Here is a 24,009-nt window from a genome sequence, read left to right as displayed (position 1 = left end):
TTTCCTACATATAAAACTCTGAAATCCAGCTTTTCCCTGTATTGCTTTGTTGTTCAGTTTTGAGATACTTGTACTTTACTTGAGTATCTCCATGTGATGCTACTTTCTACATTTCAGAGGGAAATATTGTACTTTCTACTCCACTACATTTATTTGACAGCTTTAGTTACTTTTCAGATGAAGATTTGACACAATGGATAATATAACAAGCTTTTAAAATACAACACATTGTTAAAGATGAAACCAGTGGTTTCCAACCTTTTTGTCTTTTGACGTCTTACAAAAAGCAGTGTGTAGTCGGGGTCACATTTCACATGTCTATGAGTTGTTAACAGCTCCACCAAATAGTGATTTTTCCCTCTAAACTATACTTTAACTACATCAAGATCATAATACTTATGTACTTTTACTGCAATACTTTAACTACATCAAGATCATAATACTTATGTACTTTTACTGCAGTACTTTAACTACATCAAGCTCATAATACTTATGTACTTTTACTGCAATACTTTAACTACATCAAGCTCATAATACTTATGTACTTTTACTGCAATACTTTAACTACATCAAACATACATTGATTGCCAAAAAAAAATCAAGTGGAGTCGTTCTTGTACATTATTTTAATAACAATAATAATAATATTTATTTCCAACGACACAATGAAATATTCAGCAGTTTATTAAGAGAATAAAACTTCTCGGTAATAAATGAACTCAGGTGAGTCGTGTTTGTGATGCTGAGGGGAAATCTGTCGGCATCATCAGCAGGTCGTCCACTTCCTCCTGAAGCGCCGCCGCTTTTTCATTCAGCAGCATCTGGAACACAGAGGTACATCATCTGATCGACACAAAACAGTTCACGTGTTAATTATTACATTAAAAACACGCACAAGCACTGACAACACGTTAACGTCGCGCTCACTTTAGCCGAGGCCACGATCTGGACGGCTTGTTTCTTGTAGAGGTTTTCTATCGTCTTGGAGAGAACGGCGGGGTCAGCGTTCGCCAGGTGAGTCAGCGTCTTATAACCAGCGTTGTACAGCTGCTTCGCTCTTGACTGGAGAAAAAAAACAACAAATAATAATATTTGTTTATACAGCACTTATCAAAACCAGAGATTACAAAGTGCTTCACAAGGACAAAATGACAAAGAAACAGAAAAAAAACTCCCAACAACCAACCAGATGCAGACAGATTTACCCAAATTAAACACATTAAAAAAAAACACACCTACAAATCAACAAACTGTTGTAAATATAGTGAATATTACTAAGTTTCTTGAGCCTGTGACCCTTTCAGAGGACACCAAACATCATCGTCAGCCGGAAGTTTAAGAACTTCTCATTTCTCTGGTTGGGCAGCATCTATGTCTTCATACCTTGATACCTTCCTGATATTTCACCACGGTGTACAGTTTATGGCAATATTTGTATAAAAAAAAAAACCCCAAAGGGGATCTGATGAAACTGATTTTCAGTGTGGAAACTTCACTGAGGACATTTGAGGAGATTCACAACACACAGGACTCACTGTTTCACCTCGTCAACACACTTTAGATACACAATGAACGATCAATACTTTCAGAGGAAAAATCTTATCAAACAGAGTTCAATGGCCAAAAGCGGCTGGAACCTGAAAAACACTCAATAATCACAGAGAAAGTTAGAGGCAGAAACAGAAAGTCGTCACTGTTGTCACATCTGTAAACATGAGCTGAAAACATATTCATGCTTCTTGCTGTGCTGCATTCAGGCGGCTGTACGTGAACTGTATCACTCATTTTAAAGCTGTGATCAAATTTCATTCTGTTATCTGACAACAGAAACAGAAAAATATATAAATGAGAACAATTATATTGTGAATTCGGCTGCATTAAAACACAGTACAGGTGATGACAGCGAGCGGGACGAACCTGAACGGAGGTTTAACGGCTGTTTCAGCCATCAAACGTTTATATACTGTATATACAGTGAAAGGGAACCTTTTAGAGTTTGCTCTATTTCTGCATAAATATGATCTAAAACGTGATCAGATTTGCATTCAGGTCCTAAAACTAGATGAAGAGACATCAGTTAAACAAATGAGACAAAAACCTTACACATGTTTATTTATTGAGGGAAATGATCCAATGTTACATATCTGTGTACGTGAACCTCGAGGATTATCAGTTCATTTGAAGAGGAAATTAGAGTCAATGGGATGATAATCCAGTGTGAGTCTGGGAGGCCCTGCCGTATTTAAAGAAGAGAAATCTGGGTCTTGGTCTTGTGGAAGTGTGTCATGGCTCAAACAACCTGGTCCTCACCAGGCTGGAAAAGGTTACAAAACCATTTCTAAAGAGTTTGGACTCCACCAGTCGGCTGTCAGGTAGATTGTGTAAAAAATGGAGGACATCCAACACCGTTGTTACCCTCCCCAGGAGAGGTCGAACAACAAAGATCACACCAAGAGCAGGCGTGTAATAGTCTGGGAGGCCACGAGGGACCCCAGGGTAACGTCTAGGAAACTAAAGGTCTCTCTTGCAGCGGCTACAGTCCGTGTTCATGAGTCCACCATCAGGAGAACATTGCTGTTGTCTACGGTTCACTCAAGACCACGTGGAGCCAGAAGGTGATTAGAACAATGTGAACATGTGGATGGATGAGACCAAAATCGAACATTTCGGCTTGAATGAGAAGCGTTCTGTTTGGTGATGAGCAAACACTGCATTCCAGCATAAGAACCTGAACCCATCTGTGAAACATGGTGGTGGTGGTATCATAGTTCGGGCTGCTTTGCTGCCTCTGAACCAGGACAGCTTGCAATTATTGATGGACCAGTAAATCCTACAGGACAAGATATCTGTCTGTGAACTGAAGCTCAACAGACAGTGGGTCATGCAGTAAGACAACGACACTAAACGACAAGTCGTTCTACCAAAGAACGGTTAAAGAAGAGGAAAGTTTATGTTTTTAGACCGGCCGAATCAAAGTCCTGACCTTAATCCTGTAGAAATGCTGTGGAAGGACCTGAAACATGTAGCTCATGCAAGTTGAGTTGAGACTGTTCTGTGAGGAGGAAGGGGGTAAAATTCCTCCGAACTGATGTGCAGAGCTGATAAACAGTTACTGGAAACGTTTGGTTGAAGTTATTGCTGCAAAAGAGGGTCACACCAGTTACTGAAAGCAAGACTTCACATACTTGCCTCATACAGATATGTAATAAATAAATGAAAAAGTTTATTTTTTTGTCTCATTTGTTTAATTTGGTTCCCTTTATCTAGTTTTAGGACTTGTGTATCATGTTTTAGGTCATATTTAAGCAGAAATACAGAATATTCTCTCTATAATTCTGTCATCCTGTTCGTCTGTGCTGTATTTCTGTAAACACTCCACATCTATTTCCTGTGTGTCCGTCCTGCGGAGGGATCCTCCTCCGTTGCTCTTCCTGAGCTTTCTAACATTTTTCCCTGTTAAAGTTTTTCTTTATGAAGATGTTGTGTTGCTGTACAGACTGTAAACTGACTATGGATCAGTTCTCTCGGTTTATTAGTCTGTTTGCAGGGATTTCTACATCAATATTTAATTTTTTTTATTAATTGATTTCAGAGACATTAATTAATTGCGTTTGGCAGGAAAGACGTGTTGCAACCATCTTTATCAGCGAGGAGCTTCCATAAAAGTCCATCGTCGTGTTTTAATTTAGAGGATTTGAAAAACATGTGACTAAAACTAAAACAAACCAAATGTGTGCCCTTGATTTAACCCTTTCACCCTGTGAACCTTTCACCAAACATACTCAATCAGCAGGAAGTTTGATAACTTCTCATTTCTCTGGAACATCAGTTCTTGATTAGAGTTGAGCGTCTATTTCCTCATACATTTCACCATTTCACCAGGGTACGCTGGAAATGATGGTGTTCATGGAAAAAAAATAAAAACAAAAAAATAAAACATAAAAAATGAGCTGCTGGTGATTGACGTCATTGTTTGACATGTTGCAGCCTACAGCGCTGTGTGTCTCGTATGTTATTAACCTACTGAAACAAGTCTTGCTGAGTTTAATACTTAAGGATCATAGAATAATGAATATATAGGAGATAAACACCGTCTTCCATAGACTCTCGCTGGAGGACCTGAAGACACTTGTTGCTGCGGCAGACGTCACCTCAATACAGAGATTTCTTAATACCCTGTTATACCATAATGACCTTGATACCACCCAAACCTATTACTGATCCAAACTGGATCCCAGGGAGCCAGGATCACCCGTACCTCCTGTTACACCTATTGTATTATACTGGATATTTTAAGGGATCGCAGAGACAACACATATCCACTTTGTCGACGCAGGACGAGAGGACGGCGTGTTAAACTGAGCGCTAGACTCCGTAAATATACGTTTGTTTGTCAAAAGACTGAAGCTAAAACGTGGAACACTGACCTCCATGACTCCGGCCACCTCCATCAGAGGGATGAGTTCAGCCTTCACGCAGTAGCTCAGCCTGCGCGTCAGCTCCGTCAGCAGAGCTTTGAACGGCCAGAACTCCTCCAGCTCCTGACGGCAGACGTTATTAAACACAGTCATCAGACCTCAGAGTTGTTTATTCATATGTGCAGATACGCTGAAGAGGGCAGTTCGATCGTCACCTCTGTGAAGTGCAGCACGCAGGAGCAGAAGGCCGAGGAGGAGCTGAGCAGCGTCTGGATGAAACCTCGGCTCAGCTGGAACCTGTCGGCGACGCTCCACAGGTTGGTCTCCTTCAGTAGAGAGAAGAGGACCAGAGCCAGATACATCCGCCTCACCGCCACCAGGTTCACGCTCTGAAACAACAAACACACCAACAACATGCAGAGTGCTCAGGATCACCAGGACATGTTCTGCTTTCACACCAGAAAGCTGGATATTAACAGTAAATAACGGTCACATGATCACACTTCCTACAGGGTCATGTGCTGCAGCTGATTGATTGTTTAGAGGATGGTTTGTGTGTTTACGGGTGTTTCCAGTGTGTGTTGAACCAGCAGTCAGGTGTCAGTATGAACAGCAGGAATGATTACAGCATAAAAAAACATCTTTCACTGTTCATCTGGGCAGTATGGCTGTTAAACACGTTGATATGTTATCTTTAATGTCCATTTAATGTATTTTACTGGATAACACATCAACTCTGTAATTTGTGCACATGAATTATTCATTTAAGGAAACAAATTAAGTAATTTGAGAGATTTGTGTGTGCAAGTTAGTAATTAAAAGGACATGAATTGCAAATTTTCACACAAAATTTGCTTTTGTTTGTGCACAAACTATTAATTTGGGGGCATGAATTATAAAATAGCAGCCACAAATCATCAAAATGTTTACTGCTGATTATTACGGGGCTCCAGATGTTTCCTAAAACGTCATTCAAGTCAATATTTTGTTCCAACAAGTCTCAGAAACTAATGTCACTTCTTTTAATGTGTGTTGTCATAAGTCAAGTTTCCAAATTTGGCGCATATTTTATCTGAATTTCCAGACAATCATCAAGAGAAAATGTTCGTCCGTCCGCTGCTGTTGTGTGAATATCAGCAGATAAACTAAATCTGCAGTCGGTGCCGTTAAACCGTCACAGAAGAAGAAGAAACAACGAGACGACGTCATTAAAAGAGCGACAGTCAAAGCTCAAACGATGGAAAACATGATGTTTCGTGTGTTGATGTGAGGAAGGTTACAGTCTCCTCATCATCGCTCCACACAGATCTGATGTTTTCAGCTCTTCAGTCACATGATTCATGACGTCATCGTTTACCCACACAGCTGCTGTTACAGCTCAGACAACAGGAAACACTTTTTCATGTGTTTATCTACAGTCGATGGTTCGTTACCTTTTTCACCGTCTGACCTGCAGCCTTTCTAGCGACGAAGCTCTCTGGCACCCCGACGGCTCCGGACATCTTCTGCTCCGCAGCAGACAGCAGCGTGAACTGTGACGGGACGACAAAGACGCAGATCTGTCAAATCTTCCTCAATATGAAAGCGATTGATAAAGTCTGACGGCGATGCTCTACCTGTCTGAAGTAAATCATCCAGTCGGGCTGGCACTGTGAGATCATGTCGTACGGCGTGACCAGGTAGACCAGGTGGAGGTAACTGTTGAGCAGCAGACCCTCCAGACCTCTAGAGAGGTCTTGGTACAGCTCGTCACTGTAAGTCAGATCCACCGAGCCTGAAGACCACAGACGGACGGATCAGAGTCAAACGCACTGAGACTGTTCACACTTGCTTTTAAAATGATCTGAACACAGATGGACCACCGAGACACATCGCTGTCCACGCCTGTGTCTGTCATGCGTCTTCAGGGTGTCCAGCTGACCACCGGTGTCCAGACTTCTGCCTAAAGGTCAAAGGGCAGCGTGCACAGTGATTACGTCAGTCTGTCGCCTGATTTATTTTGCAGGAGCATGCTAAGACAACAAAAATGTTTGTGTCCCGCATGACGACGTACGTCCTCGTTGGAGACACATCAGTGTTTACGCTACAAAAGACACGTGGTCAAACGCGTCCCAGACCAGCTCAGTAAGTGGTTTGATTGATGGGATGGACCCCAGTGTAAACAGGGTGTGTTTATACTGGTTGATGTTGGTTGTTGATGGTTGTCGTCTGTTAGCTGCTGATGTTACAAACAGACAGACGTGTTCACTGATATCTGAGATGAAGATGACTGTTTACTGGGTTGAGCAGCTGCCAGCGAAGGAAACACGTTAACTAGTTTAACACTGTTTAGACTGGATTTATGTAGCGTTTGATGGTTTTATAATAATAATAATAATAATAATTTGTTTACCACCTTTCATGCAAAGATGCAGCTCAAACTGCTTTATAAAACAAGATCAAATGAAAATAAACAATAAATGAAGGAGAAACAAACAAAACAACAGTTTGATCACAATAAAATAAAACATTAACAATGACGCCAGTAAAGTTACATTAATATGTTTAATATCTTTTAAAAACACTGACAGACTTTGCTGTAAGATCTAAATACCTCATTTATTTATCTTCACCTTATTTTTTAACCGCTGACCAATTATCTTTTATTGTTTATCTTTTATTTTATTGTCTTATTCAATGAACTCGTTTAAAGTCCGTTTTGTTTTGTTTGTCTTTTTATTATCTTGATGTTTATTCGTCTTCAGGTTCATATTTACCGTCCTGTTTGTTTATCAATCACTTATAAAGCACTTTGAATCACATTTGACTTGTATGAAAGAGCTTTATAGATAAAGTTTACTAGTATTATTATTATTATTATTATTAAATATATGACAATATACAATGATAAGTTTTGATCATTTTAAATGTAAACTTAAATCCTTTGATTAAGAATGATGTAGAAACATTATTTACTGTATTTTATTCACTTCATTCATGTTGTCAAATTGTGTTTAATTCTTTATTTTATTATTATTGATCTGATTTTTTAATCTAATTTGTATTTCATTTGAATAATAATGATTATTTTATGATATTTTCATGATTTTTATGTCTCGTCAGTCGACTGTGAAGCTGTCTGTCTGTCTGTCTGAAAGCTGCTGTACTAATAAAGTTTGATTGATTGAATATTGATCAGTGATTTACCTTTATACGTAGCTTTTCCCAGCTTGGTGACCTGCAGACTTTCACCGTGTGCGTCTGCAGCAGCAGTGATGAGGTTTTTCTCCTTCAGCTGGTCGACACAGTGCTGAACGACGTCCCACAGACTCTTCTCCGCACACAGCTGCTCCTGCTGGACGTACAGCAGCGTCCCGCACAGGAAGTCCCGCACCTGATCCACCGAGCCAGCGATCTACGACAGAACAGCGCCGAGTCACGGACGTCCACGATTCAGACGTAAAAAAAAGTAAACGAGAGGAAGATTTACGTTTAACCCGACGAGGGACAGGATGAGACTCAGAAGGCCTTTCCCTTCGTCGTGCATCAGGTTGCTGTAACAGTTCTCCATCGGGGCGCAAACCAGACCTTTAGCCTGAAAAACAACACAAACAAAGAAAAACACAACGATGTGAGAGGAAAATATCTTCAAACATATTTTTATCTGAGAGCCTTTTCTGATTTTACATGACTTTATCTTATTTCTACGTTTATCTTACAATGAAAAGGTTTTATCTGTTTTTAGAAAACAAGAGAAGAAATGTCACTGCTGGAATATTAATGAGCTCACAGTGTTTCAGTCTGTCTGACCTCCATATATATATACTGTATATAGAAGCTGCTTCCATCATCCAATCAGAGGTCAATAGTTCATTAGTTTGACTGATGAGCATCTAGTATCACCATCCAGGTTAAACAAGACTAAAAAATACATTAATACAAAATGACAGAGAGTCACAATAAATCTTATAATTAATTATAAAAACATCCATAAAAACCTCAAAACTCTCCAAAGGTCAAAAATAGAAAATAAGAAGAGAATTAAGAGTAAAAGTGCTGATATATCATAAAACATAAACTTATATTAATGATGAAAGTTCCAATATGATCAAACATTAAATATTAAATCTTCCTCCAAATGGTAGATAATTATGTTCAATTTTTATGTTTGTTTTTTTTAATCTTATGATTTTATGATTTTATTTTGCTGCCCATGAAAAGCTTGTTTTGAAAAATATAAGAAAAAAATGATTATCATCATTATAATAAAGCTAAATTGATTGGTTGATTAATCGATTGGTTGATTAATCGATTGGTTGATCGTCATGTTTTCAGCAAGAATTTTAGATTTTCTTTGTCTTATTAACAATAAATTGAACAGAGCTGCACAAATTAGTCGATTAGATGATCGACGTAGAATTGATTGCCAACTATTTTGTAATTAATTAATGATTTCAGTAATTTTTCAAATAAAAATACCAAATATTGTCTGGTTTCAGCTCCTGAAACGTGAAGATTTTCTGTTTTTCTTTGTCATATACGACAGTAATCTGACTGTTGGTCGGACAAAACGTGCAAATTGAAGACATGATTGTGTTTTTTTTCACTATTTTTTAAACATTTGACTAAATAATGAGTCAATAATGAAAATAATCGTTAGTTGTAGCCCTGAAACTGAATATCTTTGTTTTTGGAGTGATGGTCAGACGACGTTTACAGGAAACTATAACAGACATTTAATAAACCAAACAAATATCTGATTAATCAGCTGTTATAAAATAGAATCATTGATCCAGATGTTGGTTTATGTTCTGACCATCTTTACTGTCAGTTTGGTGGTCAGCTTTAAGTACTACATTACCCATGAGCCTCAGCTGCTGTTGCTATGGAGAAGTTACTGCATCAGTCTGAAAGTGAATTAATTGAAGCTGCAGATTGTTTTATAATTATTTTCTATTTGAAGCTCTGTGATTGGATGTTTGTTGCTGAAATGCACCCTGGGAGTCGTAGTCTCCTTCAGTTTTATATCTGCAGTCTTCTACCTCTGACTTTTCATCAAAGAACCAGATATTTTCTGACACATTGCTCATCTTTTGTTCTGATGATTCAACCGGGAGACTTTCATGTCGTCACTAACGTCTTCCATCTATAACTTTTCCTGAAATAAAACCCGATAGAACAGTTTCCTGCCGTGCAGTGAGCGTAGTCACCGTGGTCCTGTCTTTGTCCTGCAGGATGAGGATGCTCTCTCCCTCGGTGTCGATTCCCGCTCGCCCGGCTCGTCCCACCATCTGTTTGTACTGGCTCCTCTTCAGGAAGTCTGTGGCCACGTACGGCGAGCGCAGAATCACTCTGTGGACAACGAGGTCAAAGCCAAAAATAGATTACATCTGTCATCTCGTGAGAGACGCAGCGCACTGACTCAGCTTTAAAAACAAACACAGATTAGGACGATTCAGACGCAAAACCTTCATACTTTTATTAATGTTGTGTAATTAGTGGATGACGCTGCAGTGTTTTACATTTTTAATGGGTAAATGTTTACTTGTAGTAGCATCAATATGACGCTTTAAGGGATTAGACTGGTTGTATTCTGTCTTATTATTATTATTATTATTATTATATGTGCAGAACTAAACCAACAAACTGATTCTATTATCAATTATTATAGAGCTGCAACGATTAGTAATCAATTAGATGATGGACAGAAATTTAATAGAATAGAATAGAATAATGTCTTTATTGTCCATCAGGGTGGAAAACTGTCACATTACACATTAAAGACTGTTCCTGTCTGTGGTTTAAATCTCATCAGATGCTCTGCAGAGTTCAAGATACTGATGAAGGACGTCTTAAATACACGTTTAGTTCCAGAGTCGCTCTACAGCGTCTCCTACTGTCTGAACACGAGGATGATGAGATGTCTGCACTTTCTTCATCGTCCCTTCAGTAAAGAGTTGAATCACTAGTTGACTGTTCTGCTTCCTGGAGAGTTTCATCTTATATTTATAGTTTAAATGTTTGTATCAGGCGGGAAGATGGAAAGTTTTGTTCATTAGTTCTAAACAACATCGAGGCTGCTGAGAAGATAAAGTCTTTGTGAGCGTTTCTTCAAAATATATATATTATATAATGTGATGATGTTCAGATTTTCTGTGTCGTGCATGATAATAAACTGAGTATCTTTGGATTTTGGACTGTTAGTCGGACAGAACAAAGTCGCCTCAAGGTTTCAGTTCATCAGATATCTTTGGGTTGAGGTCTGCTGGTCGTAGAGTTGCAACTAACGATCGATTAGTTGTTGGTCTATAAAATAAAACAAAACAAATAACTGTTGCCCACGACGACGTCTTTAATGTCTTGTTTTGTCCACAACCCAAAGATACTGGCTGGCGTCTTCATCACTGGGTGAAGACAGCTGGGAGAACTGGAGCACAGAGAGTTTAAACATAAAGTCAACAGTGAAGATCTGAGCTGCCAGAAGGACAACACAGGAAAATAAATAAATATATAAATAAATAAATAATGATTTGTGTTATTAGAGTCTAATCTGTCAAAAAAAATCATGTTCTTGATCATCAACAGTAAAATCTTGCAGAGTACAGAGAAAGTTTAGGATCATATCAGATGTACGAATGTTTCATTTGCTGGTTAAAGAATTTAAACAGATTAAATATGAATGTTTAAAGTAAAGAAACCAGACAAACAAACATCTGAGAAGATGGAATTAGAGGATTTGATTTGATTTCCTTCTTTAAAAAAATGAATCAAAACAACTAATCGATGATCAGAATAGTTGGCGATTGATCGTTTGGTGGTTTAGGTGCTGGACTCTGAGTTCAGGATCTTATAATGAACATGTTTCAGGATCTATCAGCCGGCTGCTTCCTCACCTCTGAATGTTTTCTCCTGACTCTGACAGACTGACCTGCGGGCGGGTAGGTTGACGCCTGCAGCCAGCGTGGACGTACAGGTGAGGAGACACAGCACGCCGTTGGAGTAGGCCTCCTCCACCAGTTTCCTCTCCTCGCTGGTCAGCCCGCTGTGGTGATAGGCCAAACCGAACGGTACCGTCCTCCGGAGCACCGGACACACCGAGCCGTTCCCGCTGTCCTTCAGCTCTCTGAGGAGGACGGCCTTCTCCTCCTCCCGGTGCCGCAGAAAGTCCCTGTGAGGACAAAACCGAGTCAGACAGCGAGGAGACGCCAGAGGAGACGCCAGAGGAGACGGCAGAGGAGACACCAGAGGAGACGCCAGAGGAGACACCAGAGGAGACACCAGAGGAGACGGCAGAGGAGACAGCGAGGAGACGGCAGAGGAGACACCAGAGGAGACACCAGAGGAGACACCAGAGGAGACACCAGAGGAGACGGCAGAGGAGACGGCAGAGGAGACGGCAGAGGAGACAGCAGCGGAGACACCAGAGGAGACAGCAGAGGAGACACCAGAGGAGACACCAGAGGAGACGGCAGAGGAGACACCAGAGGAGACACCAGAGGAGACGGCAGAGGAGACACCAGAGGAGACGGCAGAGGAGACGCCAGAGGAGACAGCAGAGGAGACACCAGAGGAGACACCAGAGGAGACGGCAGAGGAGACACCAGAGGAGACACCAGAGGAGACGGCAGAGGAGACACCAGAGGAGACGGCAGAGGAGACGCCAGAGGAGACAGCAGAGGAGACACCAGAGGAGACGGCAGAGGAGACGCCAGAGGAGACGGCAGAGGAGACGGCAGAGGAGACGGCAGAGGAGACGGCAGAGGAGACACCAGAGGAGACGGCAGAGGAGACGGCAGAGGAGACACCAGAGGAGACACCAGAGGAGACGGCAGAGGAGACGCCAGAGGAGACGGCAGAGGAGACACCAGAGGAGACGCCAGAGGAGACGGCAGAGGAGACACCAGAGGAGACACCAGAGGAGACGGCAGAGGAGACACCAGAGGAGACGCCGTCAGATTCACTCACTCTTTCAGGTATTTGCAGATCATTCCTGCCACGTTCTCACAGTTCTTCTTAGTGGGACAGAAGACCAGACAGGAGTGTGTTGGGATGACTTCAGTCACCAGAGCGATGATGTGATCCGGGTCGATCTTCTGCATCGCGCTGGAGTACTGAAGGACATCACAGAGGTCACACAGAGAGCTGAACAATCAATCAAACACTTACACAACTCTCTCACTCATCTTAGTCGTATCGCTACGTAAGATAAATGTGTTTCTTTACACACGTCGGCAGGAACTGAGCTACAGTAAAGCTGCTAAACTTCCTGACTATATACTAGTCACTATATACTGTGGCTGATAATAAAACAACAGAAGTCATAAAAGTGTTATTCAGGTCTATTTCTAATATTAAAAGTGTTCTTAACCGATGAATAATCCATAGTTTTCTGTATATTTTTCAGTATAAATAATAAATAAGACGGAGAATCTCGTGTTCAAGTTTATTTCATTAGATATTTTTCATCAACTGGTAAATATTACAGTTAATCATGACCGAACACTACTCACATATTTTTCACATTTATGTAAAATCTTGTGAAATATGGATCCTCTCCTTGTCGGGGGCTGATCACACTATAACGTACTAGCATATAAGGTTTATTTATAGCACTTAACAAAACCAGAGATCACAACATGTTTTCACAGCGGTGTCCAGCCTCAGTCAACATGTGCAGATATTTACCAGCATCCTCCTTAAAGACCACAACATGTCATTATTATCTGAGCAAACACAGTGGACATGTTCTTATAATATTATATATGTAAATTACCTTGAAGTTGAGAAGACGTGAGAATCTAAAACATTCCTCTTCTTTTGGGTCCACTTCATAGATGGTGTCTTTTAGTTTCACGTATTCTTTCAGCTGGACCTGAATGCACCACAAATACAGATTTAACAAACAAACAAACATATTTGTCCGGCGGTGACTTCATTAACTCAGGACTGTTAAATATCTGCTGTTCATGACAAAGTACATTTAATATTAAATTAACCATAGCTCTTTATTGTTCACTGTATTTCTCCACCTTTGTGCTCCTCCATGTTGTCACCTGATCTATCAACATGATAACAAAATGTCCATCTGTACTGATCATCTGCAGCAACAGGTAGCAAACCTGTTAAACATCATCTGTCTCAAGCAAACTTCCAGCTCCTGAAGGTTGATTTTAACAGTGAAGTGAAAACAATGGAAACTAACGGCTTTGTGTCTGAGAAATACTCCACTCACACCTTCTTCTGACTAAATTCTTCAGTTATAATCGGTGATAAGTCAAAGCACAGTCAAATGTCTTTAACAATTTGTAGTGAACTACACCTGAACTTTCAAGGAACACTAAACACATACAAACAATCACCTAAGAAGCAGAGAACCGGTCGAGAACCTGATGCTGAGGAGAAGCTGCGGTTTCTTGCACCTGAAGACCTCCGTTAATTTTAACCTCAAACGTAAAAAAAGCAGAAGTTTCACATGTTCCAAGGAATGTGTTGTAAGTGACAGACGAAGAAAGGTCACAGTTCTGTGCAAAGTCATAAAACATCAGCATGCAGCTGGTAGATGTCCTGATGGAACCATACATGGATGGAATGTAAGGAGGAGGAGATGTACTGATATAGGAAGAGAAGCAGAGAGAGACTCTGTTTGGGCTCAACCTGCTGTTCATGTGATAGAGGTATCATTTCAGTACAGAATCAGGTTGAAAGGTTTATTATAGGTGTTTAATTGGCTAAACTGTTAGGGCATCAAAGCTGCCCTATAAAACCAGGCCCTCGACCGTCAGAGTGGACCTCCTCCAGTGATGACCTGCTAGACGGCCATCTTGGAGTACTTTCAAACCTCCAACACTTATTTGCACTGATACACTTTGTTGTGACCCGGCTGTCAGGCATTCCTGACTAAATACACCAGTTTAGAGCAGTTCAAGACTGGTTGAACTCTGGTTCCCTAAGCAAGGCTCGGACGGTCTCGCGTGTAGAGTACAGCCGTCTGCCGGTGTCTTATCCATATCTGCGGGGGCTATCAGTTATCTGAAGGCAGAGACCATCACAAAGAAACACTAAAAAATAAATGTGATTTTTTTTTTATAGTTTTAACAAGTTTGAGATCACTTACAGGTCTGAAGTCATTAGTGTAGTTTTCAGCCCTCAAAAACGTCTGCAGGTCTTTGATGTTTCCCAGAGTGGCGCTCATTCCGATAATCTGAGTCATTTCTGAGAAAGAAGAGAGCAGGATTGTTTATTTAATTCAAAAATACTGTTAAAGAGGACATATCATGCACATTTCCAGCTCTATATTTATATTCTGGGTTTCTACTGGAATAAAAACTCCTTATTTATCTTCTACTGGTCCTTTATGCAGCCCCTCAGTTCAGCCTCTGTCTGAAACAGGCCGTTTTAGCTCCTGTCTCTTTAAAGGACCAGTCTGTAGGATTTAGTGGTATCTGGCAGTGAGATTGCAGATTGCAACCAACTGAATACCCCTCCTCCTTCCCTTCCAAGCGTTTAGGAGCAACGAAACATACAAAAAATGTGAAAGACCTCTAGAGTCAGTGTTTGGCATCTGGGCAGCTGAAACCTCGGCTTTGTCCTACAGGCAGCATTTCTACATACGTTCACCTCAAGTTATAGAACTTTGACCACGTTTAACATCTGACACACGAACACGATCTTAATGATTGAAAACCACTAAAAGTAGAAAATGTCCCCTTTGAGTCAAAATGAACTGCATTCAAAGTGAAAAGGAATCATAATAAGAGACACTTACTGCTCATATACAGAACTTTAGCCAGAGTCATTTCAATAACAGCCCCTCTGCTGCCATCACCCAGCATGTGAAGCTGTGTATGGAAGAACAAACATGTCATTAAACCTCCCTCTGCTTTATGTTTTAACCATCAGAAACACCTTTTATCCAAACTGAAGTGTACCTCATCGACCACCAGCAGCCCGAGGTTATCCAGCCTGTCGGTGTCGATCAGAGAGTTGACCAGGCTGTGAGCTTTTTCTATTGTAGCGATGTACAGAGACCTCTGGTTTCGTCTCTTCACTGGAGGAAACTTGCCCTTGCTGCCAGCGTACTCCTCCACCATGAAGTCCAGCTCCAGGCCAAAGCTCGCTAACCCACGTACCTGAACAACAACAACAAAACAAATAAACAAACAAAAAAACAAAACATACACAAGATAAGTTGAAGTTTCTTCTGGTTTCAAGTCAAATGCTGTGAAGTTAAGTAAAGGTGTTCCACAGGGCTCTATTCTTGGTCCTCTTCTATTCACTGTTTAAACAAAAATACACAAAAATCTTGTTTCTCTTCTGCTGGTTGTTCATTCAACCACTCTGTCTGCACAGTTTGTACATAATTTATCTATAACTTTAGTTTTGCTACTTGTTCAAACTGAGCTGGAAAACTGGTTTTAAATACTGATTTTTTTTATTACACTTGCACATATTGAATATTTGTTGGTTTCTTTAATCTATGTGTTTGTTTTATTTTGTTTTTTTGTGCATGTCCAACTTTTATGTGGGACTGAATGTTTTTGTTGTGTTTATGACAGAATAAAACCATAAAAACAATGTATATTGTGTTGTTATGAATTTCTGTTTATGCTTCTACTGTATGTGTCTTCTGTATCTTGATCTGAGTGAGACAACCTGTTTAAATAAAGGAATAAATATATAAATAAATAAATATACACAGAAAAATCAAGTTTCAATACTAATATTACAGATACTTGCTCAGGACCTTCTCTTGCACCAGTGATATGTACGGTAGGATGAACAGACAGTCCTTCTTCCTGCACAGCAGCTCTCTGAGGATGAGGATCTCTGCGACAAGAGTTTTCCCTCCGCTGGTGGGAAGCGAGTAGATCAGATTCTTCCTCTGATGAACACAGTCCAGGTTCAGACACGTCTCCTGCCAATCTGAAACAGACAAACAGCTTCCACAGTAACGAACTCTGCTCTGAATTATCTGCAGTTACGTAGAATCTGTGAGTAAAACAGAGCATCACCATAAAGGCTCTTGATTCCTCTCAGTTTGTAGATGAGTTCCTTCACTTTGGTGGGAAGTCCAAAGAAAGGTCCGAGGTCGGTTGTCTGAGCAGATACAGTCTCCATGGCCTGCATGGCGACGCTGATCTCCTCAGAAACCACCGCTTCTTTCAGCACCACAGAGCGAGAAACCTCGGAGGGAGCGGCAGCGTTGCAGAGCATCGTCCTCTTCAGCTGGTCGGTCACGCTCCTCCTCGCCTTCATCTGTCTCTTGGTTTTATCCTCCGTGTTTCTTTCTACGTCAGAGTTTCTAAAAGGTGTAGAGGTTTTATCTCCGTCCTGCAGTTTGCTCCTCTTTACATTTTCATGAACTCGTTCTTGAAATTCCAGCTGGCTGGCCGGTAAGTCCTCGAAGGGTTCGTCTCCGAGGCCGTCCAAGATGGAGTCTGTGAGGATGTCCTTGCAGGACTGTTTCCAGACGCCGTCTTTCGATGGACGCAGAGTCGTGAAGTCCCGCTGATCCACAGTTTCGGTCTGGAGGTCACGCTGCCTTTCGTTTTGCTCTGCATCGTCCAGCTTTGCCAAGAGAGAGCTGTCCTCCAAGATGCTGTCATAGTCCCCAAATAAGTCCTCACTGTCACTGCAGTACTGCCAACAAAACAAAACATTCATTCACAGTTCATGCAGTTTAGTGTTTTTGATCAACAGCAAAATAAGTCAGCCAGATATGTCCAGAGCTACTACTAACCAATATTTTCAATATCGATTAATCTGTTGATTATTTTCTAAATTAACTGATTAGTTGTCCATAAAATGTCAGAAAATGGTGAAAAATGTAGATTACTGTTTCCCAAAGCCCAAGATGGCGTCCTCAAATGTCTTGTTTTTTTTCCACAACCCAAAAATATTCAGTTTACTGTCATTGAGGACTAAAAAAAACAGAAAATGTTCATATTTAAGAAGCTGCAATTGGAGAATTTGGACATTTTTTCTTAAAAATGATTCAAAGCAATAAGTTGATTGCAGCTCTATTCAGTTTAATATCATACTAAAATTAGAGAATCAGCAAATATTCACTTTGAGAAGATAGATTTAGTGAATTTTGGGGCATTTCCGCTTGAAAAATAACTTAAATCACTAGTTAATTATCAAATCACAAGCTGTTTCAGCTCTGTTACACGTTCAGCAAAAATGAAAATAATCCTTAGTTGCAGCTGTAGCTCTCTAATAATCATTTAATAGACTAATCCTTCCAGCTCCGGATCAATACTTTGATAATAAGGTACCTCAACAGCTTTTATATCAGCCATGATGCTGCTGAGCCTCCAGTTTCTGGGACATTGCTCTCCTCCTCCTCCTCCTCCTCCTCCTCCTCTCTTTCTGGCAGGTGTCAGGTGAGTCTTCAGGATGTCTCTCGACCTTTTTCTTGAGGAAACTCTTTTTACTTTGATTTCTCTCTTTGCAGCATTCATACCTGTCCAGGTCCAGCTGACGTCACACACCTGATGCTACATGTCACACAGCTGGTAAACAAACCGCACAGAAAGCTCACAAACACAATAAATATACTGTATAGAGGAGGGGAGCGGAGACACCAGTACATTATACTACAGTAATAATGTTGTTAAAGGCATTAACAATATATGACACTAGCGTTAAACTAGTTACCGTTAAAATAAAAAGCCAACTAGCGTGTTATGTTAACTAGTTAGCTCACTCCCGGCAGTTGAAAACCACCATTTCTTCCCTCAGCTAGCCAACTAGCCACTGCAAACACTCCAAGTTAATAATAAACATCTACAAAAATATATAGAAGTCTGTTGCCAAAAATGTTCAAACAAAAAACAGCTCGGTAACTTGCAAATTAAACGTGGAAGCTGTAAACAGTCGGCGTGTCACCCGTTTGAAAATTGTCAACATCAACGTCTCAGCAAGAGAGAAATCCCAACATCATTTCCGTTTTCGGTTTACTGGTCACTAGCTAGCACAAAGCTAACCGACTGTTTTCCTTTCTGATAAGTCACCTTTCTGATAAGTCACCCAAATAAAGCCCATAATTACCAAGAAGCAACAAACTTTGACTAAACGGCGTATTTTTATTTTTAGGATTTGTATCTTATCTTACACGTTACAGAGGTTGCTGAGCTTTCTAATGTGGGTTTACACGATCTTAAAATACTTAAATAAACACAGTTTTTGTGGTAAGCAGCCAAATATGTCACTTCATGACACTGATACGATGTTTTAAGAATAATTTCAATCATTATTTTGTTCATTTAAGTAATGGCGGGTAGATGAGTCACCCCCTTTTTGATCGCGGGGGATTTCTATCTTGTCCTCTGTATCTTTGAAGACAGGTCATTTCCGTATCAACGTCTGAGCAAGAGAGAAATCCCAACATCATTTCCGTTTTCGGTTTACCGGATAACTAGCTAGCAGACAGTTAACCGTTTGAATAGTTTGACTGTTACCTTTCCGTATTAGTTTAGCTACAATAAACTCCTGATAAATTACCTATATAGATTTGATAATTACCAGACAGCAAACTTAACATAAATGTTGCCATTTTTTGACAGTTTTTAGTTTATTTTACTTGTTTAGCATGTTTATGTGACTTAAACAAACTTAAAATACTCAGATAAATAACTACTATTTCTATGTCGGACGTGCTGTGCCCTCTAACAGGCTTCGCTATTGGTTAAAACCTAATGCGAAGGCGGTTAGGGATGAGATGTACTCCCAGCTGGGCCCAAACTGACAATAGTCCAAACCCAGCCACAACCAAGAAACAGCACCACCACCGCCTGCCTGAGGGCCTCACATTGGACTGCAAAAGCCAGCAACAAGCTGTGCGCCTACCAAAACACCTCAGTCTGCTCCAGATGACGTCCCCCCAGACAGTGCACCAAGCACTGAACGAGACACTGAACCAGCAGTCATGTCCCTGAGATATGACTGCACAAAAGTCGAAGTGGAAGCCCACGAGGCAGCCAAACAGATGTCCTCCACTGAGACACCTCTGAAAAGCACCATAGAGGACGCAATGCCCCAGGTGGAGTGCGCCCTCAGACCCACTGGGGGAAGACAACCCACCACCTCATTACTTCTGTGGATTGCATCACAGATCCAGTGAGTGAGCCGTTGCACAGACATAGTGGCCCCCTGAGCCTGACCACCCTAGCAGACGAACAACGGGTCCAACTTCCTGAAAGCCGCCATGCGCTTCACATAACAGCAGAGCGCCTGCACGGGGCCACAGGGTGTGAAGACACTCCTCCTCCCTGTCGGTGTTAGGACGGGGAAAAAAAGCCCTCAGGCGAATGACCCTTTACCTGAACGAGGAGGTGATGACTTTGGGCTGGAAGGATGGATTTGGACAAAGTTCCACTGACTCATTGTCATCACTGATGGACATACAAAAGGGGCGCACAGACAAGGTCCACAAGTCTCTGCACTTCGATCTTGTAGTGACAGGGTGATTTGACTGTCGCCATCTTTGATTTTTGGAGCCAGAGGTGACCATATTTGGACGAGAGGGTGGAGCTGACCCTAGCGCTAGCTTCTAGCTTGGTTAGCACGGTGCATTTACAGTCTATGGTTAACTGTGATAATGCTAATGCTAATTTTAGCTAGTGAAAAACAGGCTTAAAACCATTAAAATAAAATGTATTTACTGGAAAAACTGAACCAACTCCTTGGAGGGTCTTTTATCACAACCAAACACTGAACAAGACTTTTTAGTGACTAAAATGTTACAGTTAACTTTCATGAACTGAAAACACTGAAATAGCAGCAGCTACACCTATACTCTGTGAATCTGAGGTTACACCATGGTTACGTTACATATTCAATGTTGTCGCTGTGGTAGCGTCTTGTCTATTTCAATCTAAATGGGGCCATGATTTACGAACTGAATTTCTGAAGAAGATTTGAAACTAGCAATTGAGACCATAAACTCGTTAGGAAAATGTTTACTGAGGTAATAAATCAAGTGAAAAGTCATTTTCTCATAGACCTCCATACAACCAGACTTTCTTTTTGCAACTAGTGGAGTCTCCACCTGCTGGTCATTAGAAAGACTGCAGGTTTAAGGCACTTCCATATTGACTTCACTTCTCAGGCCTGGAGCTTCCTGCTTGGCTGTGGCAGAAGTGCATTCTGTCCCTGCCTTTAACAAACTGTCCTCTCTGTGTGAGCTGTTATACTGACCTCTGCTGGACGCAGGAGGGAAACACAAACAACCTCAGTGACTTTGAGACAAAGACTCTGATAACAAGATAAAGCACTGCCACAAACAGTTATAAAGCTGCTGTTTGTTTGTTTTTTATGTAATATTTTGCTGAATATTGTAGCAGTGTTTTCATATTGTTATTTCTACAGTAAAATAAAGCAGGAACAAGTTGGGATTTTTGAACAGATTGTTGTTTTTTCATTGTTGTTGTTGTTGTTGTTGTGATGGTGGTTATGTGTGTTTTATCAGAGACTGTGTGATGTTGGATGACGTCTGCTGTGATCAACACAGGTTGTGATGGATCAGCGTTTGTACAATCTGATATTTGTTATGAATGTACTGATTTAGAGCTGCGACAATTAATCAATTAATCAATTAGTTGCCAACAATTAAATGAATCACCAGGACGTTGTTAATGTGTTGCTTATGGTTTTCTGTTCTAATTCTGGTTCTTGGTTCAATTCTTGTCGTTTTAATTGGAAAAAAATGTGTTAAAAACAGAAGTTGCCTTTATTTTCTTCTCATTTAAGCTGCTATAAACTGTAATTTGCAAACAGAAGTGCAGAAAGCTGTCAAGGTTCTGCTAAAGATGTTTATAATTGTCACTTTCCCGCAGCCCATCAAGACGTCTTTAAATGTCTTTTTTTATTTGATCAAACTGGCAGATTCAGTGTCTACTTGAGATCCATCGTCACAGGTTGCAGTTCACTAAAGAATCATGTTTTCTTCTTTCTAGCATTGTTTCATTTGAACATTCAGAACATTCAGAACATTCAGAATGAATAAATGTGTTTTTCTTGTTTCCACTCTTGTTAATCATTTTTTCTGTTTCTGAAAATCAGAACATCTGCTGCAGATGGTTTTCCAGTTTTCATTTGTCTAAATACAATATATTTTTTTCATTAATGACAAAAAGCAGCTAATTTTACACTTGTTTAGATTATTTTGTGGATTTTCCTTAAAGAACAGGTTCACATTATTTCAAGTGTAGCTGCTAACTCACTGTGTGTGTTTGTGGTTGGATAAATAATGTTTGATCATTCAGCTAACAGCCAAAAGTAGGTTGTTGGTAAATGATGAGCTGATTTTCACTTTGCGGCTAAAATGTCCTTTAATATCCCCTTTAATTGAATTAGATCTGATTTAAAACTGAAATCTGTACACATATCTGTTTCCTGTTTCCAGTTCAGAGTTTGACTCAGAGTTTGTTAAACCTGCTCTCTGGAATATTACCCAGACTTCATTGTGCTCCTGAAACCAAACCTTCACCCTCTGCTGTTGTATCAGTCACACCTCCTGTTTTACAGTTTCCTCCTTTTCTATCAGAGCAGGAAGCAGCGCTGCAGGAGTGACAGTCTGATCAATAATTCAGATTGAAGAATCAGAAGAAACGACCTCACAGGGATCAGATTGAACAGGTAAGAAGCAGAACAGTGTTTGTTTCTTCAGATTGTGTTTGTTATTGTTGTTTTGTAGGAATAAGACGACCTGACTCTGTCTCTCTGTGGTTCACTGTTACTGCTGTTAATCAATAATCAATCCCTCAGTGCTGCTGTAGAGGACACTTGTTTAGATTATTTTGTGAGTTTTCCTCGTTCACATTATTTCAAGTTTTTATTAAAGCAGTACTAACACGTCCATATGTGCATTAAAGCAGTTATTGGTCGCTGTAATCATTCCTGTGGTTCATATGGACCATGAAGAGATCTCTTTCTATCATGACTGTACTGGGAGTGATGGAGGACGAAGGTCACAGTCCTCCTTCTGTGTAGAATAACTTCAACTGTTACTAATTAATGAGGCTTCAACAGCATTGAGGTGAAGCTGCTCACACACGTCCAGCTGCATGTATGATGAGACCTGATTCTCACACACAGCCTCTCTAACATGAACACAACTAAGTTCAAATGCAGCTTTCAACCAACAGCAGCAACAGTGTGACATTGGTCTGTATGAGACTCTGTGCTGTCAGTGTAGTTATATTTATGTCTTAATGATGCCCTTTATGCTCTGTCAATGTTTCACCAACATAACTTCATATAGTGCCGCCAAGATGTGATTTACAATCTTACAATCATATTATAAAAGTCTTGATAGTGTAACTGAAATGCTGAAGTTTTATTGGCTACATTACAAATTGCATGTGTGAATTAGTTTAGCAAGAAAATCACATAAAAAATGATAATGCAACAGATGCAGCAGCCTCTAACAAACATTTAATGAACTCAATCTATCCCTAAATTCCAACCAACATTATCACTGAAATAAATTGAAATATTAATATTGTTAGTTTACAATGGAAGCAGGAAGCGCTGCATAGTTCTGATGGCTCATATGACAGGTGCTCTTTACTGAGGCAGGTGAAAGTACAAAAATTAAGATTCAAGAAGTCTTTCCTGGTATCTGTCCTTCAGTGATGTAGACAACCATGGAAAAAAAAGAGGCACTCCGTCTTCAGTGAAATAATATTGTGAATTTATTCTTCGAGCATATACACAACCAAGCAGACCAACACGTATCGACTCTACAGTAAGTCTTCATCAGAGTCTGCTTGGTTTAACCAGTATGGCTGTATTTGAATCTACTACTGGAGCCATTACAAGCAGAGAACATTCAGAATGAATAAATATGATGTTTTTCTTGTTTCCACTCTTGTTAATCATCTTTTCTGTTTCTGAAAATCAGAACATCTGCTGCAGATGGTTTTCCAGTTTTCATGTCACACTAAAACTATCATCTAAATACAAATTTTTTTTTTTTAATTAAAGACAAAAAGCAGCAAATTTTAACTGTCAAATGTTGGTTAAATTTCTGCTTCAGTTCCCTGCAGCTGCTGGAGGAGCTTTGGTTTGTCTTCTGGCTTGTCATTGACAGGAGGTGGAATTTTTAAATTTAAAATGATTTATTTTTGACATGGTGGATGTGTGTACAAAGAGCCAGAATTAAAGATACAATAATCAAAAACTCTCCTTCACACTGGAGCAGGAACAGTTCACTTCAAGTGTTTGGATTCACCTCAACTGAATCTAAACACCAAACAACCAAACTCAGTTCATTTTTTATGTAATTTAAAGGAAAGCAGCTGCTAACTCACTGTGTGTGTTTGTGGTTGGATAAATAATGTTTGATCATTCAGCTAATAGTCAAAAGTAGGTTGTTGGTGAATGATGAGCTGATTTTCACTTTGCGGCTAAAATGTCCTTTAATATCCCCTTTAATTGAATTAGATCTGATTTAAAACTTAAATCTGTACACATATCTGTTTCCTGTTTTTACAGTTCAGAGTTTGACTCAGAGTTTGTTAAACCTGCTCTCTGGAATATTACTCAGACTTCATTGTGCTCCTGAAACCAAACCTTCACCCTCTACTGTTTTATCAGTCACACCTCC

At 40.2% G+C, this 24,009-nt stretch overlaps 1 protein-coding gene across 6 annotated transcripts; it reads right to left on the bottom strand.

Annotated features, from left to right (window-relative positions):
* Positions 1–608: 608 nt before the first annotated feature.
* LOC122968123 (helicase POLQ-like) lies at positions 609–18,347 on the bottom strand. 6 transcript variants are annotated; one of them, XM_044333110.1, is made up of 19 exons: positions 18,057–18,345; positions 17,675–17,911; positions 16,409–17,036; positions 16,141–16,319; positions 15,326–15,526; positions 15,163–15,235; positions 14,512–14,609; positions 13,171–13,269; positions 12,363–12,508; positions 11,326–11,565; positions 9,608–9,749; positions 7,888–7,992; positions 7,605–7,812; positions 6,035–6,192; positions 5,852–5,950; positions 4,634–4,807; positions 4,428–4,541; positions 928–1,062; positions 609–821 (listed from the first exon to the last, which is right to left on the bottom strand). In XM_044333110.1, exons 2-19 carry the CDS (start codon positions 17,858–17,860, stop codon positions 720–722), a joined length of 3,087 nt encoding a protein of 1,028 aa, XP_044189045.1. In that variant the 5' UTR covers positions 17,861–17,911; positions 18,057–18,345; the 3' UTR covers positions 609–719. The 6 variants fall into 6 exon arrangements, with proteins under 6 accessions (XP_044189045.1, XP_044189046.1, XP_044189047.1 ...); XM_044333111.1 differs by having other exon boundaries at positions 17,675–17,896; XM_044333112.1 differs by having other exon boundaries at positions 17,675–17,896; positions 18,250–18,330.
* Positions 18,348–24,009: the final 5,662 nt, after the last annotated feature.

Source organism: Thunnus albacares, chromosome 18 (genome assembly GCF_914725855.1).
Source record: "Thunnus albacares chromosome 18, fThuAlb1.1, whole genome shotgun sequence".
In the NCBI taxonomy this organism is placed as follows: Eukaryota; Metazoa; Chordata; class Actinopteri; order Scombriformes; family Scombridae; genus Thunnus; species Thunnus albacares.
The sequence above is the reverse complement of the archived record's forward strand: the minus strand, read 5'-3'. Positions and strand labels throughout refer to the sequence as shown.